This window comes from Hydra viridissima, unplaced genomic scaffold (genome assembly GCF_058129835.1).
Source record: "Hydra viridissima isolate aposymbiotic clone 2 unplaced genomic scaffold, HvirCarnegie_v1 scaffold_8, whole genome shotgun sequence".
NCBI lineage: Eukaryota > Metazoa > Cnidaria > Hydrozoa > Anthoathecata > Hydridae > Hydra > Hydra viridissima.
This window is the reverse complement of record NW_028324307.1, coordinates 14595309-14617185: the sequence shown is the minus strand read 5'-3', so window position 1 is coordinate 14617185 and position 21877 is coordinate 14595309. Positions and strand designations below refer to the sequence as shown.

Below are 21877 nucleotides of genomic sequence, written 5' to 3'. Positions count from 1 at the left end.
GCATATATCATAATATCTATAGTATATTTTTTAGCATATATTTTAATATCTATGGTATATTTTTTAGCATATATCATAGTATATATGGTACATTTTTAGCATATTTCATAATGTTAATTTGTAAGATATATAGCATCTATAGTATATCTTATAAAATATATAATATTTATGGATTATTTTTAGTATATATTGTAATATCTATGGTATATTTCCAGCATATAGTATCTATGGTATATTTTTAGCATGTATCATAATGGTTATTTGAAAGATATATAACATCTATAGTAGATTTTTTAAGATGTGTAATATATATATGGAACATTTCTAGTATACATCATAATATCTAAGGTTATATTTTATAAGATATCACCTTTTAGTCCTAAAAAATAGTCCCATCAGGCTTATACAAATAAAATGTTTACAAATATGGGTAAGCTATATATAGATTACTCAAAACAAATTTTTATAACAACACAAGTCAAATCAAAGCACTAAATAAAGAAACATATAGTTGTACTAGCTGGTTGATGAAACAGTAATAAAACTGTAGTCAAAGGATAGTTTGAAAAACTTAGGGTGAAAATTCTAGCCTTTAAACAATATTTGGATGAAACTCTAGTATATGCCAGCATTTAGTAAAAATTGTTAAATTGCTGATGACTCTAGAAATTGATAACATTTCATTGTTTTTAAACCAGCATGTATATCATCATCACCATAAATTTTCAACCATTAAATTAGCTATCCTTAAAAATTGCCCATTGACAGCAAAATTACATCCATATGATATCTTGTGATTACCAAGTACAAAAAAAAACAAAAGCTTTGTATTTGTTTCAACGCATATACATCTGCAGTTAGCTGCTAAATTGATTCCAATAATTTTTCTAAAAGCTCCCAGTAATTTTTCTAAGAACCACAATTTAAGCTGCCAGTATTTGCTACAATTACAACACACATAATAACCATTTTTGAATTGGCTTTCAACTTATTTAATGCCTTTTAAATAATTAAAATATCAGTAAATGATGCTAATAAAACTGGCAAATGATATAACTAGCATGCATTAGTAGTATGAGCCATACATTTCCCAATTCAATACATAATAGATTTTGTAACACAAACATTGCTCTTAATTTAACAGGAATTTGATTATCGAACTCTCAGCCTTTCTAGAGTCTGCTTTGCTCTGTACCTTTCTTTTATCAACAGATCCTATAATATAACTTAAAGACTGCTGTAGTGTAGAAACTGCTCCTATTTTGTTACTAATTTTTATAGCTAAAAGGATGATGTCAAATAACTTTTTAAGTCTTTCTGAAACAGCCGTTGCTATTACATATTTTTCTCATTATTCTAGTTTTACCTTTCATCTTAAATATTCGATCGTTCTGACACTTTGAGAGTTTTTTCAATCTTTATTTTTTTTTTCGATTTTTTTTAAACTGAATTTTAACCCAACTGGCACTTTTACTAACTGTAAATTTCTGCGATGAACGAAAATAAGTTAAATCTTTCATTATACTAGTGCCACTAGATATAGTCTATCTTTCTAGAAGTCTTTTCCTGAAGAAAAAATAACTGGAGCCAATGAGCCATAAACATAAAAAAAAAAAAAAAACGCTTGAGACATGGCATTTTGTCTAATGCTTTAGCAGTGCTGATTTTTATTACCACTCACGACATCAGTTCACGTGATTTTTTGAGAGAATATTTAGTGAAATCAGTATTAGATTGTCAAGAGTAAATAAAGACATTTATTACAAAACGTTATCCATACGCAATAAATTATTTTAAAATAATTGTTATACTGATCGTGTCAGTTGTTACACGGAAGTTATAAGAAGCCTATGGCAAGTAATAATAGCCTCGCCAGAATTCCAATGTTAAATTTGGGAGAGTTTCGGTGACCTAAAAAACCTGTTTTGGTTTGCAGTATTAAGATATAGCATAACACACTTAGGAGGAGTTGTTAAAAATTCATTGCCTAAACCTATATTTAAAGTTATTGGTTAACTTTCTTTTTTTTATATATATAAGCTAATTAAAGATTGCCACCCTCATAAGTTAATAGTATATGAAGACAAAATAATATCATACTTTGTGCAAGATTTCCTCACTAAGATAAATTTATAAAGAATTATAAACTTCAATAGCATTTTTACAATTTCACGCTACATGTTTAAAAAAAAAAAAAAAAGATTGCTTTAAAATTTATTCAAAAGTTATCCCTTTTCCAATCAAACCGTTTTTTTTTCTCTTAAACCCAACAAATTTCTTAACTGAACTTGAATTTAGATTAAAGAGATGCAGAGGTAAAACTGCAATGTATAACACTGTGGTCATTGTTTAGTACTTAACGCTTTTTTTTTTTTTAAATATTTTATCACGAAACCTTCTTGTTCTTCATTCAGGTTACCTGACGAAATTCCTAAAAGAATACAAATTTTTAGAAAAGTTTTGATAATTCTCATTAGACTATCAAATGAATCAATTAATTTAAAACGAGTAAATTAATTTAAAATGAAAAAAAAAAAAGGCTAATTGTTTGTAGATCAATATTTAATTATTGTAATTTTACAGCTCAATTTTCTGTATGACGTCACTAGTTTATTTTTTTCAAGTATTTGCTTTTTTTTTTTTTTTTTTTGCTTCTTTGCGCTTCTTTTTTATTTTGATTGGTCGTATTAATGACGAGCTTATGGATGCGCTCGCTGAAGAATTCAATTCACTTTTTTTATATTCGCAAAGGTAAACAAACCTTCTCACTGATTGAAATGAAGAAGGCGATTAAAAAAAGATAATTGTATATGTGTTTACTCGTAGGTCGAAAACTTTGAACCAGGTCAAATAAAAAGATATTGTTGCGAAGCCAAAATCAAAATAATAGCTGTTATGATATGAAGACCGGAGTTTGCGTTTATGTTTTTTTTTTGCTGTATTGCGTCCGTAAATTTGTGGGTCAGCCTTTATCGTTAAGAAATCTTGTAGGGAAAACATTTAGCGAAGTAAAAAACCAAGATGTGGAACAACCGATAGAAGAGTCGTTGCAGGACTTAGATATTCCACAATACATGCAGGATTTGTACGAAAGCTTGTCTAGTCCAGAGAAATCAGAAGATCTTCTATACCATGGTGACGTTGCACGCAGCTACACTGACTTAAGTAAGAACTTTGAATATCTTTGTTTTATAGGCTGTTTATCTTTTTAATTTATATTTCCGAGCGGCCACTGAAAGGAATTTTAAAACATGTAGAGTAAGCGAAAGACATATTTTCATTTAGCTTTGCTTCAAAATATTTCAAACTATTGCTATTTGAATTCGCTTACTTTATATTAGCTGTTATACGTGTTAAATGTAAAATATATTGTATATATTAATCAATTTAATTCTAATCTAATTCAGATATTAATTTAAATTTATATATATTTAGGTGAATTTTAAACCTTTTTTTTATATAGCAGCACTTGATGAAAATTTAAATTGAGAAATGATATTATAGAAATTGAAAAATAGAAGGAAAAAAATGCGAAAAAAAAAAAAAAAAACGGAATAAAAAAAGGCGAAAAAAGAGGCGAACGAAAAACTGAAAAAACTGAAAAAACTGAAAAAAACTGAAAAAATAATGAAACTTAAGAATTAAAAATTAAATTTTGCACTTATGAAAGAATTTGGACTTTATCATGATAAATAAATAGAATTTTTATTTCTTAAAAAGAAACTCTCTCAATTTTAAAGTCAGCAAATACACGGTAATTTTGCACTTATGAAAGAATTTGGACTTTATCATGATAAATAAATAGAATTTTTATTTCTTAAAAAGAAACTCTCTCAATTTTAAAGTCAGCAAATACACGGTAATTTTGCACTTATGAAAGAATTTGGACTTTATCATGATAAATAAATAGAATTTTTATTTCTTAAAAAGAAACTCTCTCAATTTTAAAGTCAGCAAATACACGGTAATTTTGCACTTATGAAAGAATTTGGACTTTATCATGATAAATAAATAGAATTTTTATTTCTTAAAAAGAAACTCTCTCAATTTTAAAGTCAGCAAATACACGGTAATTTTGCACTTATGAAAGAATTTGGACTTTATCATGATAAATAAATAGAATTTTTATTTCTTAAAAAGAAACTCTCTCAATTTTAAAGTCAGCAAATACACGGTAATTTTGCACTTATGAAAGAATTTGGACTTTATCATGATAAATAAATAGAATTTTTATTTCTTAAAAAGAAACTCTCTCAATTTTAAAGTCAGCAAATACACGGTAATTTTGCACTTATGAAAGAATTTGGACTTTATCATGATAAATAAATAGAATTTTTATTTCTTAAAAAGAAACTCTCTCAATTTTAAAGTCAGCAAATACACGGTAATTTTGCACTTATGAAAGAATTTGGACTTTATCATGATAAATAAATAGAATTTTTATTTCTTAAAAAGAAACTCTCTCAATTTTAAAGTCAGCAAATACACGGTAATTTTGCACTTATGAAAGAATTTGGACTTTATCATGATAAATAAATAGAATTTTTATTTCTTAAAAAGAAACTCTCTCAATTTTAAAGTCAGCAAATACAAGGTATTGTTGTAACAGCGACACATGAGAAACAATTGTGCTGAACGTCTAATCGTGTTGATATTCACAATATCTTTTTTGAAAAGGTGCAGCCTTTTTGAGTTTTGTAAACATTTTTACAAATCAAAATCTCAGATTAAGTTATTTTAGAATCAGGTATTGAACAAGATTAGTTACTTTTAAACTTAATCGCCGAGCAAATTGCTGTCGATTATCAACTTAAAAGGAGATGTAGCCGCTTTTCAAAATTCGACTTCTTATCTATTTTCAAGTGGACAATTATTCTTGTTATTATCCAGTTTATTTTTTAGATTTGGACCTTGTAGACTTTTAGTAGATTATTACACAGTTTATTTTTTTAGATTTTGATCTAAGCAGAAACTATAACTATATATTCAACGTGTCGGATATCGATAATTCAAGAGAAGTTTTGAAAAAAGCTGAACTGAGATTGTTTAAGGGCTATAGCTCAAAAAATCGCGATGTCACACGGGTTTTACAGATAGACGTTATAAATATATCTAACAATAAAACTGTCAGTTCAAAAATAATAAGCTCTAATAGTTACGGCTGGCAGGTTTTTCCTCTCACAGAAATAGTACAAAATTGGATCGATAACAAAGTTCATAATAAAGGTCTTAAGATTTCAATTCGAAAACTCTACGGAACCGATACGCTAATCGGTTTTAAAACTGACAAATCTCTTCAACACAGGTCGATTTTGGTCACGTTCACTAAAGAAAAAAACGAACTCTCGTTATCTTCACTTTTAAAACATATTGGGCCACATCCCAACTCAATTAAATTAAACAATTTAACGAAGAGAACTCGTAGAACAGTTACCAACAGCATTAAAAAATGCGGAGTAGAACCCCTAGTTGTACCTTTAGAACTAATTGACTGGCATAAACTATTTCGCTACCCTACTCAATTTACTATTAATCAATGCAAAGGTCAGTGCTACCATAAAAATGACGAAGACTACTTGGGACAAACAAATCATTCCATATTACAAGCGTTGTTCGCTGGTGTGTTGAAAGATGATAATGTAAATTATCCATGTTGTGCTCCTACAAAGTTCTTGCCGGGACCAGCAATATTGGTTGATAGTTCATCTGGCATCCAGGTAATTAAAGTTGTTAGATTAGAAAACCTAACAGTTACAGAATGTGAATGCCTATAAACTAAAATGCATAAGATTTTTTTATGATAAATTATATAATTTAAGATAAATAAATAACATCAATCATGGCTAACCTCAAAGTCATACCACGAACCTTGAACTTTCTTGCTTTGTTTATATTCATCAGACGTGTATTTTAATATTTATGTTATGTATTTTTTTGACTTTATTTTTGAAAAACTGGTAACGAGGTTGGATTTTCGTATATGATTTTTTATAAAATTAAAATGGATTTTATAATAGGATGGTAACTAAGTTTACCGTTCAATTAAAGTTGCCTTAATTTATGTTAAGCTAAAAAACTGTGAAAGTGTTTTTTGTGGAAGATATTTGCGTGCATAATGTCAACTAAATTTTATTGAACAATTTTCTGGAATTGAATTAATATTTATAGTAATTTATTTATACTTACTTGTAATATTTTATATGTTAATATTAAATATTTTTATAGTTTATACCAAAGTTTTTGCTTCATGGAGTCCTGGAAACAAATACGTCATTTATTTACGCGAATTTTCTAGTACTTCAGGAAAAAAACATTAAAGTCGTTGCTAAATTTGTTAAACAATTTTGTCGTTGTTTAAAAATCAAAGGTATGCGCAATTAAGAACTAGCGATTCTCTTTTTTAAACACGAAGATGTGTTGCAGTTTTTTTAAACACGAAGATATTTTCGCAAATGTTCGTTTTTGAATTTTCACAAAGTTCGAAATTGTAACAAAGGTGAAGGTTTTCTAATATATGTTTTATTGCGACACCTGGTTTCTTTTTTGCGTGTTGGTGTTCAATCATCTGGTTTTTTACATTTTCGATTGAAACGTAAAAAAAGTCAATTTATACGTTTCTGCCGTTAACATAAACTTAGTGCCGTAAATACAAACTTACTGCTATTAACAGCTGCAAATAGAAGAAAGTTCATATTTGCCACAAGGTTTCAAAGAAGTTAACACTTTAGCTAAGACCCCAAACTAACAGCAGTAACAACAGATTGTAAAATTAAACTTTTTCTTAGTTTACTTCTTATTCATACTCTCATTTTTTACACTTTTCGTTCAATAATTCTGGTTTTTAACGACGTTTCTTGTTTTTCGAGCTATCTTTTTTTTTATCGTCTTTTCATACCATCTTTTTTGTATTCTCCAAAGTGTCGCTCCCAACTTTCTTGCTCAATTTCTTGCAATTCAACTTCTGCTGTTGTAATTCTTCTTTTTTCTTCTCTTCTTCTTTTTCACGTATACCGGCCTGCTCAAGGTTTTTTGCATATATCATCCATGATTGAGTGTGACGAGGTTTTTCTGAAAACAATACAATAGTATCTCCGACAGTATCTCCGACAGTTTAGATTAAAATTTATAAAATAGTTTTCAGTTCTTAAAAAAGAAATGTTTTTAAAAGCTATTTTTTAAATGAAGAAAGATAAAAATATTATAAATAAATTGCCTGGACATGGTGGATAATTCCTTGTGCGTAAGTTTTGAATTCTTTTCTTAGCTTCCATTTTTTTAAATTTATTCTAAAAACAAAAATTGAGCCATAAAAACTAAATACAATTTACTGTTGAAGAATATGTTAGAGTAAGCGTTTATCTAACTTTTCCTTTACTGTATTTAGAAATGTTAATTACAGTTTTTCGTTGGCAACAGGTGTAAATTATTTAAAAGACAATTTGTAGGAGAAAAATATTAAAAATATATAAATACTTTTGAGACTTTTTGAAGATAGCATCTCCCTTATCCAATCGTCTCTTATCTAGCTCTTAGCAAGAAACTACCATGTTGTCTTGATGTAAATCAACAAAATGTACAAGCTCTCGTTGAATGCTTCAGATTCTATGAGTATACACGGCTTTCGTTTTCGAATTTCGGCTTACGGTGTTGATACCGTTTGAAGGATGCATTTCACAGTTACAATTTCTTACCATTTTAGTTTACTTTATTAAGCCATAGATGAACGATCTTATAACTATGTTATTACGATCTATTTGTTATTATTAACTATTTATTTATAGTTATATTTGGTCAATTTACTCATAAATTATTTTTTATTCTGATTTATTGATGTTTATGCGTTGGTTAAAGCATCATTAACCTCCGACTAAAGTTTTCAAAATAAATTAAGAAAAGAAGTCACTTTTAGGGAAAATGAAAATAAATATAGAAGCTACGAAGTGAGAAACAAACAATGATTTGGCTACCAAACGTGTGTTCTTTTCTACCCCTTTGACAATTAGAAGTAAAAATCAACTGCGTTTCAAAATCCAAATAAAAAAGCCAATTGTTAATTTGATTGACGGTTTTAATGCTTTGATTCTTTACGTGAACTTTCATGTTTATCTGTCTGAGATATTTTTTGATGACATTTTTATTGGTTCCCAATCCAAGAACGTGAGACTCAGAGGAGCCGAAAATTACAAGTAAATTTTCTCCATCATTTGGTAAATTTGTTATCGAAACATTAAAATTGAGATAAATATTAAAAAACTTTGATTAACAATATTTTAAATTATCTTTAAGCTTCTTTTGGGACAATAAATACTGGGTTAAAGTTTCTTCGTTACACATTCTTTTCATTTTTTTTTTATTCTTTTTTACATACTTTTTACATTTATGTCTTTTATTTTACCTCTTTTTTGCCTCTTTTCCAAGAAGTACAACGAGTTAATTATCCCTAGAACAGAAGAAAATCACGGTTAAAAAAAAAAAAAAAAAAAAAAAACCACAAGCAGCACAGCAACACATTTTCATAAAAAAATTCTTGTTAATTATAAATAATTAAAAAATATGCCATTTTGTTGCTGTGCTTTTTTTTTTTTTTTTTACCTTGGATTTTCTTTTGTCCCAAGTTATCACGATCTTACTATCTAACGGTCTATTCTTATAGTGTACCGTCAAATGAGGTGAATTCGGACAAAACCTCAACAAAAGCGCAAATATGCTAGTGACTTGTATATATAATCTATCAAACTAAATAGCTCAATGGTGAAAAATAGTGTTGACTGTTAGTTACTTATCTAATAAAAGATATGCCAATTTTATTATGTCATCAGCGGTAAAATAAATATTCTCTGAGTGTGTATGTTTTTACGTAAGAAGGTTAATTTAGCAAAAGTCTGTTTTGGAGCACCCAGTTGCAGACAATTTATAGAAATTTTGGTACAATATTTGTAATAGCTATCACATGGCAACTTTTTGTGAACAGACAAGTAAAAGATTTGACTGGGGATTTGTTAAAAGTAAAAGGCAACAACCCCATCTAAAAATCGGGTGAATAAGAATAAATGCACAAATTATGAAGCTTGTGCTTAATAAAAGTGTCAAACAAAAAGTGAGAAAAATTTTACAATGCTATTATTACAAAAGTCTACCAGACGTTGATGAAAGAAATAAAACCAGACGTTGGTGTATCATTCCTGAAACAATACCGCAGAATAACAGAAGAGTCTGTCACATCTGACGTTAACGAAACATATCTTGTTGCTCTGTCTAATATTGTTGGTCTATTGGCACCACCAAGAGAACTAGGACGAGGCGTCATGCAGTTTTCAGTGGACAGTCGTGAATGATTTGCTTAAGTGATAAATGTGCATTGAAAACTTTTTTTTACCAGTACCGATAGTGTTTTTATTGCTAATTTAATGTTCTAGTTGATAAATGTTCATCTAAAATATTAATTGCAAACGTTTTTGCACCTGTGTTCCTACCATATCTGTTATGGGTTGGTAGACTACCAAACTACCTACTTCAGTGTCACGGTGCGGTACCAGTGTACCAGGAAATGTTGTAATTGTTTATAAAATATTCTAAGGGTTTTTTAAAAACACTACGTATGTATGAACCTACGTGAACCCTGACTTCGTACAACATGAAAAACAACGGCTATCCGAATTCACACCGCCCAGTGTGGTGAATTCGAACAATTTTTTACCAAAAAAGAGTAAGTAACAGTTACAGCTTTGTATACACTTTTGGTATATATGATATTCCTACTTTTGGTATATATGATATTCCTACTTTTGGTATATATGATATTACTACTTTTGGTATATATGATATTCCTACTTTTGGTATATATGATATTACTACTTTTGGTATATATGATATTCCTACTTTTGGTATATATGATATTCCTACTTTTGGTATATATGATATTCCTACTTTTGGTATATATGATATTCCTACTTTTGGTATATATGATATTCCTACTTGTATATTGTCTTAAAAAAAACGTTACACGTCCTCGTTGCTCAATTTATTTATCAGTTCTTAATTCGCCAAAAACCCTTAAAAACTTTTTCGAAATTACCCAATTTGTTTTCGGCTAAATGGAGTATCTTGGTTACAAAAATAATACTTTTTTTATGGCCAAAATTAACCCATTATTAATTAGTATTTATGTTGGGGTGATTAATTAGTATTAGATAGTATTAATCAAAATTATTAACTACCCAAAGTGAGATTCATTATAAAAGTGTCGCAACAAAAAAGGTCTCAGTGTCAGAAACAAGCTTTCTGTTAAAACTGTATTGATTTTGTTTTTTAAAATTGTTTTTTCAATCAAAAATTTTTTAGATAAATAACGAATATAAAAAGGGTACCATTATAAGAAAATAGTGTGACGTGGAGGAGGGTCGACATCTTGACTCGTCAATAACAAGATTTTATTACTGCAATTATTTTCTTTACCTCTTCATGTATTATTTTCTTTACCTCTTCATGTATTATTTTCTTTACCTCTTCATGTATTAGAATGATGTTGCAGAATAAAGTTTCTTTCATTTTGTTCCAGGGTTTTCGACTATTACCTAGGTCATTTCTGTGCAAGTTAATCAGCCTGGGGGGGGTTTACCAAATCACATAAAATCTAAGGTCGACATTTATTCTAGTGAAGTTTAAACGAATTTCTTAAGTTTTCTTGATAATGCATAGAATAATAACAAGCACAACCATGAGATAAAATGCAGCTGAAATTTGTTCAAACTTTGTTCAAAATATGAAAGTTTATAAAGTTATAAGTTTATTGATCAATTTTTTATTCATTAGCTTTAGTTAATTTAAGTTTTAATTTTATCTCTTTTGTTTTATGGAAGATTCACTTGATATATGTATTTTATCTCATTTTATCATTGATTTTAGTGGGAGAATCTTTCAGAAAATGCCCTTTAAACTTCACATATGGGACTCAGCCATTGGAGGGGCCTGTAAGGAAAAAGATTTATAAAAACTTTATTGCAGAAATAAATCAAGTTATAGTAAAGCGGACATTCATGTTTGAGGTATTGAAGTACGTGCAGTGTTTGATTATACGTTGTTTTTTTTTTTGTTTTCTTATAAGAAACTAAACAAATGGTCTAGCTAGTACTAGAATGTTTTTTATTTTAAGGGTAATTTTTTACAACTCTAGTGCTAAAAGTTTTTTAAGAGTTTCTTAAGTTTCAAAAGAGAGAAAAAGTAAATAAAATGCAGTTAGAAAACATGTTAACAAGTAAGGTAAAATGTTTACTGTCAACTAAAAATTATTTGAATTCCCTCAATCATCATTCAATGTTAATATAATCCTCAGGTTTGTCCCTGAGGAACAAACCTGAGGATTAAATTAACATTGAATGATGATTGAGGGAATTCAAATAACTTTTTGTTGACAGTAACTGAGCAGAACACAAATTAGGAAATGTTCCTAAAAAATTTTAATAAACTAAGTTTCGTATCGAAAATTAACTTTGTACTAATAGTTTTTTAGGATTTTGGGGTTTCTAGTGCTAGTTTCTTATAAACAAGTTTCTTATTAAAAAAAAAAAGGAATATGTATTCGCTGCTTTTTACCTATTTATAAAAGAATGATTGGCATTTGCTCGTAACGAACTAAAATAAACTTATACTCATTTCTTTTTGTATTAAGTTTAAACAAGTACGTAAATATTTTATGTGTGTGCGCATGAGAACGGGTGTTTTTATACAAATATTTAATATCAAAAATAAGAATATTTAATATTGAAAAAGACAAAACTGCAAGTGACGCTCAGATTCCTACAGATGAAGGTTATTGGGGAGAGGGGTGCTGTTGACCCAAAGAATGTCAAGTTTTGATTTTACTTTGATCTTAAACTTAAGATCTTTTTTTTCTTTTAATTTTATTGCTTTTTTTATGGCGTCAATCAAACATAGAATGAAAGGTATTTAATATTTCTTAGGGTCAATCTCATATAACAGTTTACGATTGTAACACAATCCGACGCTTGTAGGCGGAATAAGCTATTTAAAAGGTAAAATACATAATTTTTCATGAAAATAATTAAAGGTTTTCATTAGTTTTCAGGTTCTCACTTTATAAAAATTCAACATTTTAAGAAACTAATTGCGCCTACAAGCTTGCGTTGGATTGTGTCACGATCATAAACTGCTTTATAAGATTGACCCTACGAATACTTCTGCACAATAAAAAAAAAAAAAAAAAAAAAAGTCCTTATAAGCCACTAATTTGTTACGGGAAAGTTACGTTACATTTTCGCAAACCTAATAGATGAGATACTCTCGGAATCATGATCAGTGATGGTATTTCAAGTTGTCTTTCCCTCACGATATGTTTATAAAGTATGTAGGCCAGTTTAGAGTTAATCAGTAAATATATCTATCGGATGGTATTGCAGCAAGATTCATAACAGTTTATGCAAACGTTTTCTATGTCGTATTTTCTGTGTTCTCACTCAGATTTTCTGCGTTCTCACTCAGATTTTCTGCGTTCTCATTCAGATTTTTTCCAACCTAAATCTCGGGGATGTCAGCAATGAACATGGAGAGTAATTTTTTATCAGAATAACCATAATTGAAAGATCAATCGAAAAACGATATCAAAGTTAAGTCTAAGGATAAGCGTCTAAACATTCATAATACTTATAAGAGTCAAATTTAATTTTTTTAAAAACCTGATTTAACTCGTTTTGACCAAGCACCCGTTAGTTAAATATAGTTTACCAAAATTATTTGAGAAAGAAGTAATAACCATAGTGTAATTGCTGGCTGACAATGAAAGACAATCAGTGAGCAAGCTAGAAAATAATAGTTTTGACCTTGGGCGAAATTCCTGCCGGAATTAGTGCAGAGTAGACCTCATGTCGGGTCTACTCTGCACTAATCAATATGGAACAATCTAAGTGTATAAATATCTTAAATATCTTTTTAATGAACATTTTAACTTTAATGTTGAAAGCTAGTTCTAAATAATAGAAATGCAAATGCGAAATTTTGATAATTAATGAGACTAAAAATACTCTATTATGATGACGTCAAATGAGAAAACCGAAATCTTCTCAGATCACAAGATGCTGTTTACAAACCCTTCCTTGAACAAACCTTTTTTTTTAGCAGACTCTAATCTTAACCCTTCAAACATAAGAATAATACAGAAACGCAAAACTTTTAAAACGGTTTATTTCATTATGGTTTAATTTTTTTAAGAAGTAGGCCAACACATGTTACGATCAAGTCTGCTACATTAATACATAATAAATTAACAAACTCTTCATTTGAAATCTCACTACAAAAACGAATAACTGAAACCATCGATACCAGATCCCTTTTAAAGTTTAATTTTAACAATTGTAGTTATCATAATTATCATGATTTTTCTGGATGTTAAAGTATTAAAGTTTCTTTAGATACTTTAACATCAAGTAATTTATGATAATTATTATAATTACAATTGTTTTAGTTACTTTGATAATTATGATAAAAAACAATTTTAACGAAATTTTTCCAAAACAATTTTTCTGGTCGAGACTTTTAATGATACAAATCTTTTAGCGAATATCTAAGTTATGAAAGTAAAACAAAAAGCGAAGAACATAAATTGTTTTTAAAAGTGAAAACAAAGCTTCTGGAATAAAAACGTTAATTGCAATATTTTTTTACAAGATTCTAAAAAATTAAAAAAATGACATTAGGTTAAGTTGCGAGAAGTTAAGTTAATCCCACTCCCTCCCTCCCCCATTTAAAAAAAAAAAGAAGAAAAAGTTTTAAAAGGAAATTGAAAACGATAACGAAACCTCACCAATGTTTAAGTCTGGAGATGCAACAAAACTAGACAATTATACACCCATGCTTACATACATAAAATACTTTCTCAAAAAAATTGGAAAGAAAAATGAGATTTTATATATATTTTTCAAAACAAAAGTTTAAAACGATTCGGATTTCAAGAACACCAACTCCAAACCAACCCCCAAAGTAAGTTATTCTTTTGCAGTTCACTGACGAAATCAAAAGCTCTTTACAAATCACTTGATTTAGTTTATCACAATCTCCCATCATTAAAGCTTGACTTGTGTGGGATTCGAGAAGGAAAAATTTTTCTGGAGGCAAGAACACATTTAAGGAAAAGAGGGTAGAGAGAGAGAGAAGGGAGGATGGAAAAAAATAATCCAGAAGTTCTTTTAGCAAAGTAATTAGATTCAGACAAAAAAATTTGACTATTACGAGGGCAGCAAAGAATTAACAAAACAGGCTCCTTTTGCATATTTTTGGCGTTTAAAAGCTCGTACAACTTTTTTCAAATTTTCTGGCAAAATATGCAGTGATTCAGACAACATTAGGCTCATTAAAAATTTTGTTTGTTGCTCTTAGCAACAAATGCAGCTCAGGAGAAGAGAGAGAGAGGTTTAGTTCAGTAATAGCTCTCCAACAGCCAAAAGTTTGTTGAAACAAACAAATTCCTTTGAGGTCTGTGGAGGTTTTCCCCAACTTTTAAATTCTTAAAATGGACTTTATTCATTCTTCTTGGTTCTTAGCATGGCAGGAAGTCTCTAGGGAACCCTTCCTTCACATCATCCATAGAGATACTCGGATGTATGACTCTGCATCCTTCCTGAAAATTTCCTGTCTGCACAAATGAAAAACTTATGCTGATTCTTTTTTTTAAATATTTCAGAGTAAAGTAAAGTTCAAAAAAAAAAGAAACTTTTTTTTTTTTAAATAATCTGTAAGCAATTATAATAATTTTTTTTTGTGCGTTCGGAAAAAAAGTTTGAAGTGATTAAGATTAAACTTCAACTTTCCACTCGACAAAAAAGATTTTAGCATTAGGCATGAACGTAAACCTGGCAGAACATTATGCATGAACGTAACCCTGGTTTGAACATTTAGGCATGAACGTAAACCTGGTCAGAAATATTGAAAAAAAAATAATAATAAAGTTAAAACATTCTTTTTCTAACGACTATTTTAAATACATACCTAAAATATTTAACACAAAACCGTTTCACAAAATGAAAATATTTAAAAAGAGTTACCACATGAAGGGAACCAGTCATTGTTAAAGAAGACATTTTTTCTAAGAGTTTCGATCGCACCATTTTATAGTACAAAAACAATAATAAAAAAAATATGTCCAAGTAAAAAATAAAGAATTTTATATTTACATAAATACTCGTCGTTGAACTCGATACTTAAATATGGATGCAATAAATTTTTAAAAAAGGGTTCCACAAAGTAATTTATTTATTTATTAAAAAATATTAAAAAAAAACTAAAAAAAAACAACCGATAGTTTAGCAGCTGAGTGTCAGAGATCAAACTGTCGATCAAACTGTCAACCAAACGATTACTGAGTTTTTAAAATTTAATCAGAAACATATAAATCATAAATTATCATTACGTTTTTTTCATGAATGTAAAAATAATTATCACTTTTTATTTACAAATATATACGCGTAAAAAAAAATAAGAAAAATTTATCTCTAAGAACTAAACCAAGCGACCCAATGGAGGAACGAGGTATCGAACGAGGTGATATAAACATTTTTAATTTACAGTATAAACAAAAAAAACCTCTCAGCTCCCGTTTGACGAAATTAAGTGTTTCAGTGAGACCACGGCTTTCAGTTTCCGCTGTAAGAGATAAAATGTTTCACTGAGATTACGGCTTTCAGCTTCCGTTTGACGAGATAAAGTGTTTCAGTGAGACCACGGCTTTGTACAGGAACTCATACTGCTCCTGTCAATTAAGAAGAACAGAATGAAAAGCAAGCACAATTTCAAAACACTTATAACAAGTTAGAAATCTTTAATAGAACTTACTAAAGACTGGATCATGTCAAGCCTTTGATTTCGAAGCACTTTGACGGTATTGAAAACATCCACAATCTTTAAAGAGTCCTCCAACTGTTCTTTAAACAAAATCAAAGCAAGAAGTATCCCTGAACGGCCTATGCCTAATCTAGAAAAATGTGAAGCTTTAAAAATTCATACTAAGTGAGAGAACAAATGTTTATTAAAAATCTACGGTTGAAAAAACATACTTGCAATGGATTAAAATTGGGGATTTGCTGAATTGATTATGACAATTCATAACATCATTGATAAAGTAGAAAAGAAAAGCCATTCGTGGAAAGAATCTTTCTGGCCAGCTGAAGAAATGATAGTGATGCAGAAAACGCATTTCACTCGTATTTCCCTAAAAAGAGATGGCAAAAAAAGAAACTCTAGAAAAATGAATATGGTAACAAATACAGCAAAAATCCTTATACAATTGACACTTCATACTACTACATACTATTACTACATTACGTTTACTACTACATCACACTTAAAGTCACAATCAGCTGATCTTTCGACAAAAATATTAGTTTATCATAAGTTTTGAAAAAAAAAAAGCATTCGTGGTAATAAAAAATGTAAGACGTAGAAGAAATCAGTGCTAAAGAACAGTATTTTATTTTATTTTACTAAATATGTTAAAAAACAACCAATACCTAAATAAAATACATACTTTGAAAATAGCAAAACAGACAACTTATACAGCATATAAATATTTTTGGCAAAAGGATAAAGAAAGTCAAACTAGGAACTTCTAATGCAATAATTCCTTCTAAATTTTATATTTAATTGTCACAATGCATCTTTTTTTCCAAAATATCAGAAATGAACATTTGGATGTTTCTCTATGCAACCAAGCTAAATATACATAAAATATACATAATATACCATCTAAAGTATACAGCAGCATTTTATGCTTATATTTGGTTCTTTTCTGGCTGCTTTTATTTTTCTGAATTTTAAACTATTTTTTACTTTCTCACTTGCTTTCATAATGGTTCATAATGGTTCATAATGGTTCATAATGGTTCATAATGGTTCATAATGGTTCATAATGGCTCATAATGGTTCATAATGGTTCATAATGGTTCATAATGGTTCATAATGGTTCATAATGGTTCATAATGGTTCATAATAGCTCATAATGGTTCATAATGGTTCATAATGGTTCTTTAGTTCTTTATGTTAAATCATGAGTTAACTTTTTTTAGTTTTTTTTTTTTTAAATCTTTTATTAATAGGTGTTATGCGAAGAACTGCCGAAAGAAGAAATGCAGTCATTCAATTTGAGATCCAAGAAGTGAAAGTAAATAATTAGAGCTAGGAAATTTTATTTCTCTTCTAAATTTTCTTTACTTAAATTGACCCAATTTACAATAATAATCCGCCTTTTCTGTTTATCAAATAAATATAAGCGATTAACGTTAAAACCCATAAAAGAAATTAGATTTTTAAACAGTGGTATCCACATAACCAGCAACTACGAGCTGTATAAAGCTCAGGTTAGCAAAATAAACTTTTTTTTTATGGAAAATACTTGTGACCTGCACATTAGAGCTTTGTAAATAATTGTGACCTGCTCACTGGAGCTTAGTAAATATTTTGAAACAAAAGAGCTTGAGTAGTTACACTTTTAGCTATTTATCTAATTTCTTTTTTTGCTTTGTCTAATTTGTTGACTTTATTAGTTTTTTTTGTTTGTCATTTTTTATTAGATTTAGCATCAGCGCTGAATCTCACTTTATCCTTTTTTTTTTTTTTTTTTTTTTTGCCTTGTAACTGGCAACATGACAATTAATGGTACTCTAGGACATGCCTTGTTTTCAGTTGATATTGTAGCTATTGATGCTGCATATAGCTGATTGGAGGTGTTTTACATAACTTTCAGTTTGACATGTTTAAGGTTTGACTGAATTAAAAGGGGTTATAATGGCAGTATGTCTGTTTTTGCCCCCTAAAAATGGTTGTTTACCCCCCTTTTTTAAGTAGATGAGGACAGATTCATCCCCATTGTTTTCTTAATGGTTTTATATCCCAAATCTAAAATAACAGAAAATAATCACACATTTTGGCCAAAATAGTCTTTGCAAATCCAGCATAAGCTACACAGCCACTACTACTCCACCACCATTATTTCCCCATCATCCCTTATAACCCAGTTAACAACTACAGCAAAAAAAAAAAAGCATCAAAGTATATCAATGAAGAATTAGAGTAAAAAAAAATTACTGAAGAGTCTGATAATGACAGTTTTCTGTATATGTAGTTGTTCTCTTTCCTCTCTTCTATGATTTCGATGCAATAAATACCAAGCTTTTCTATACTTCCAACTTTTATGAAACAAGACGTACCAAATAGAAAATTAATATCGCACATGTCTCTCTAAAACAAGCAGAAATTTCAATAAACTAGTTGTGCATTTATGAAAGTAAAATGACATTTTTCAAACTAAAAATATATAAATACATGATGTAATGCGATTCAACTTTTGTCTTTAAGCCAAACATTTGAATATCAGAAAAAATATTCCTCTCCTTAAACATGCTTCTTTGAAAAATAAAAACTGGACCAATTTTTATTGTTTGACAAACACATAGCAAATTTACCATTTCCTCTTCAGTAAGCAAGTTTACAACAACTTTCACTTCATTCTCCCATACCATACGATAGAATTCATCCTTCTCTTCAACTAGTGGAGTTTGTGTAACTATGAAGGTTTTTTTACGATGATAACTCTGCAATGAAAATACAAAGACATCAATAAAAATATAAAAACTATAAAAGAACTAAACATCTATGCAAATATTTCAATAAAAAAACAAAAACAGAACATTATCAAACTATATACATCAAAGTAAGATGCATTTATGTAATCAGATCCATCTGTGAAAGGTTTTTTTAACAAATGCACACGTGTTGCGTCCACTAAAATTACAAGCAAGAAAAAAAAATTAGTTGAGAAAGTAAAAAGTTTTACTTTCTCAACTAATTTTTTTTATTCTGCTCTCTTGAAAATTTTCCTTATTAAAAATTTTCAAGAGAGCAGAATAAAACTTTAACATTTTTGTAAAAATAGCATTTTTTGACAAAACATTTTTCTACAAGAAAATTATCTTTTTAAAAAAATGACTCTTACACTATTATAAATTCTATTTACTATTACTAAGTATATTTCTAAATATCATAAATATTAAAAAATATATTTATTTTTACTAAAATTGTTTATTTTAAAAATAGGATTCAATAGACAAAGGTCATTTACCATTAAGGGCAGTAACCATTTTTACATTGTTATATTCATTTTGTTACAAAGTCAAGAATAAAATCTTGATTTTATAAAAAAAAAATGAATATAACAATGATTTGGTTGCAAAAAGGAAAACTAATTTTGCCATTTATGTAAACAATCTTTACAAAATCTATTTCACCTGGCAAAGCTGAAGTAGTGCAAATATTCTTTAATCGATTACAAGGGCGCAGAGCTGCAGAAAACCGATGGCGGGGAGCATGCACCTTTTCTAACAACTAAAGTCAAACTAATTGTTAAAAGATAAACTTTTGAAAATGCATAAAACTACACAATAACCTACACTAATCAGTCACAAACTGTGGGTAAAAAGCAAACTGAACTGAAAAAACTGAGAAGATAAGTCTAACACATAATTCCAAAAATTAAGTGGGAAAAGTCAAACAGGTTTGATTTTATAAAAATGTTAAATTTTTAAGCTTTCAGTTTTGTTCCCTTTTTTTTTTTTTTTTTTTTTTTTTTCAAATTATTAAATTATTTTTGTAATTACTTTTGTATAAACCTTTATTATTTTTGTAAAGTTACGAAAGTGACACCTGTAAAGCAATAGAAGAAAAAATATCTACATGAATCTCTGGCAATAAATTGAAAGAAAGTTTTTCAGTGGCATTTGATTTGTTTAAACAAGAATATACAAAACTTTTTTGTTGTGCTTAGTAACTTTTATAAGGATTTGTTACTATGATCCTAAATAAAAACAGAAATGTTTACAGTGGATTGAAGCAAGATGTTTAGCTTCAAGGCAAACAAAGAGTGATTGATTGAAATAAAAGATTATAGCCTCTGTTTATTAGAGTTAAAATAGAAATTTTGTTGATTCAGTATCTTGAGAAAGGTAAAAATGATTAACTGAGAATAACATTTAAGCTTTTTTGCCCAGATGCTGCAAACTTATTAAAATGTCAACATGTTTTCACAATAAAAAAAATCAACATATCGATTTAGGATTTGCTTGAAAATCAATCATATTCACCAGGCTCACAATTTTTTCCATTATCTTTTAAAAAGTCAAAACATTTTTCATCAAATGAAGAGGCCGTTGCAGCTCAATACCAGTATTTTTGTAGGCCAGATTTGTACTGTTGAGATAAAATAGAATCATTAGAGAAGCAGTGAAATAATAGCAGAATATGTTCAATAAAAAAATAACTCAACAAAATTAGAGAAATTTAATAAGAAGTTTATTCCTGCTTTCAAAACTTATTATGCAATCGAATTTTCCATTGGAATATTTTTAAGTTTTAGAAATATGTTTTTGAAAAAAATAAGTTTTGAAAAGTGTAGAGGTATAGAATCATAAAATGATCACATTGTTGAATATTTCACTTTTTTTAAATTTTTTTTTCTAGTTTAAAAATATAACCTTACATAAAAGTATTCTGGTTTTTATTTACGCTTAAATTGTTCAGAGAAATATATTGTTTCACAAATTTTCCATTGGAATATTGAAATTAATGATATTAGTCCATTTTTAAACCAATAATATCACAGGGCATGGAAAGAATTCCTGAACTATAAACACCAAAAGCAAAACAAAAAAGTATACTTTGGTTTAGAACAAAATAATACTAAAAATATATACCAAAATATATACCAAAAATTACAAAAGAATTTTCTTAAAACATCTAAAGAAAATACATTTTTTTAAATGTTACTTTTATTTCTACACCCTTTTATTCCATTCTTAAACTAAAAATGTTGCTCCACTTTCTATTTAATTTCAATCTTCATCAAAAGAAAAAAAAAAGTTTGCTTTCTAAAAAATTGAGGTGCGTTACCAATTCAAGTAAGAGTAGTTCAGAACTTTTTTTTAAAAGGTAAAAATACAACTGATTTTTCAATTTTTTTATTTTGTTCCCTTTATTGATTGGCTTATTTCTCATTAAATCTTTTGAAATCGAAAACATTTTACACTTTTCATCCTGCTTCCTCAGAATCATGGAATTGATTTCCATTCCTACTAACAGAAACCAATTGTAATTTCTACATTACATTATTGGCGAACATTTTTTCTCTTCTTAAAAAAACTATCCATTACAATGAGTTATAAATTTAAAAGTTTTTACTTTTTTTTTTTTTATGTTTTAATTGTTACTTTTACTTTTACCTACCCAGACAAAACAAAAATTATTTGAAAGTTGACATTAAAAAAATAATAATGATTCTAATAAACTACCAAGATAAAAATTTGCAACAATAGTGATTTTTTTTTGCTTTAAATTGAAAAGAAAATTATAAAAAAAACATTTCTCTAAGAATGGTACCTCCCATTCTTTATGAAGCTTATTATTAACTTCTTTACGACAATAATCTTGATTCAGTGCTACTTCCAAATCACTAATTGAAATTTCTGTAATTCCAGAGTACATATAATCCAATAGTAGGTCATGTATAAAGATATACTGTATCTAAATTAATAAAAATTTCTTAAAACTAACATTTGAAACTAATAAAATAATGCTAAAAAGAAAAATAGGAAAACAACAAAAAATTGTAATTGTTTTTACAAAAAGGTTAACCTCCTGTTGAACTAAAAGATTTCTTTGCAGTCTTATCTTCTTTAAATAATTATAGACATCATAATCCTGCCTGTGATCAAATCGCCTCATTTGTGCATCAACAACAATGAATGTTCCTGTTCTTCCAACACCTGCACTAAAAATGAAATAATTGTTTAGTCAAAGAAATATAAAATAAAATTAGGAAACTATA

The 21877-nt window shown here is 28.4% G+C and overlaps 2 protein-coding genes and 2 long non-coding RNA genes across 5 annotated transcripts in view; 2 read left to right on the top strand and 2 right to left on the bottom strand.

Moving 5' to 3' along the window:
• The first annotated feature begins 2638 nt into the window (after nucleotides 1–2638).
• LOC145195079 (protein DVR-1 homolog) lies at nucleotides 2639–6546 on the top strand. Its single transcript, XM_090094824.1, has 4 exons — nucleotides 2639–2751; nucleotides 2827–3165; nucleotides 4954–5717; nucleotides 6226–6546. The coding sequence occupies exons 2-4, from the start codon at nucleotides 2901–2903 to the stop codon at nucleotides 6379–6381; spliced, it is 1185 nt and encodes a 394-aa protein (XP_089950950.1). The 5' UTR covers nucleotides 2639–2751; nucleotides 2827–2900; the 3' UTR covers nucleotides 6382–6546.
• Nucleotides 6547–6766: 220 nt separating this feature from the next.
• Nucleotides 6767–8821, bottom strand: LOC145195081 (uncharacterized). 2 transcript variants are annotated; one of them, XR_016454690.1, is made up of 4 exons: nucleotides 8593–8821; nucleotides 8396–8440; nucleotides 7214–7286; nucleotides 6767–7068 (listed from the first exon to the last, which is right to left on the bottom strand). It is a non-coding gene; the product is annotated as an uncharacterized LOC145195081 (long non-coding RNA). The 2 variants fall into 2 exon arrangements; XR_016454689.1 differs by lacking the exons at nucleotides 8396–8440; nucleotides 8593–8821 and adding an exon at nucleotides 7474–7796.
• On the top strand, nucleotides 7908–13778 carry LOC149885263 (uncharacterized). Its single transcript, XR_016454691.1, has 3 exons — nucleotides 7908–8186; nucleotides 10906–11045; nucleotides 11961–13778. It is a non-coding gene; the product is annotated as an uncharacterized LOC149885263 (long non-coding RNA).
• Nucleotides 13779–14952: 1174 nt separating this feature from the next.
• The window catches only part of LOC145194731 (receptor-type tyrosine-protein phosphatase S-like), a 31093-nt gene continuing 24168 nt past the window's right edge, over nucleotides 14953–21877 (bottom strand). The window contains exons 17-25 of the mRNA XM_090094820.1: nucleotides 21685–21820; nucleotides 21430–21573; nucleotides 19287–19383; nucleotides 18707–18783; nucleotides 18465–18593; nucleotides 18088–18240; nucleotides 16062–16216; nucleotides 15841–15979; nucleotides 14953–15757 (exon numbers count right to left, since the gene is read on the bottom strand). Coding sequence (XP_089950946.1) covers nucleotides 15689–15757; nucleotides 15841–15979; nucleotides 16062–16216; nucleotides 18088–18240; nucleotides 18465–18593; nucleotides 18707–18783; nucleotides 19287–19383; nucleotides 21430–21573; nucleotides 21685–21820 — 1099 coding nt within the window. The 3' untranslated portion in view covers nucleotides 14953–15688. The remainder of the gene's footprint in view (nucleotides 15758–15840; nucleotides 15980–16061; nucleotides 16217–18087; nucleotides 18241–18464; nucleotides 18594–18706; nucleotides 18784–19286; nucleotides 19384–21429; nucleotides 21574–21684; nucleotides 21821–21877) is intronic.

Coding starts and splice junctions, on each gene's coding strand:
- LOC145195079 (XM_090094824.1), top strand. CDS start 2,901: ATGAAGACCGGAGTTTGCGTTTATGTTTTTTTTTTGCTGTATTGCGTC. Junction 3,166..4,953: donor ACGCAGCTACACTGACTTAA/GTAAGAACTTTG, acceptor TTATTTTTTTAG/ATTTTGATCTAAGCAGAAAC. Junction 5,718..6,225: donor ATAGTTCATCTGGCATCCAG/GTAATTAAAGTT, acceptor ATATTTTTATAG/TTTATACCAAAGTTTTTGCT.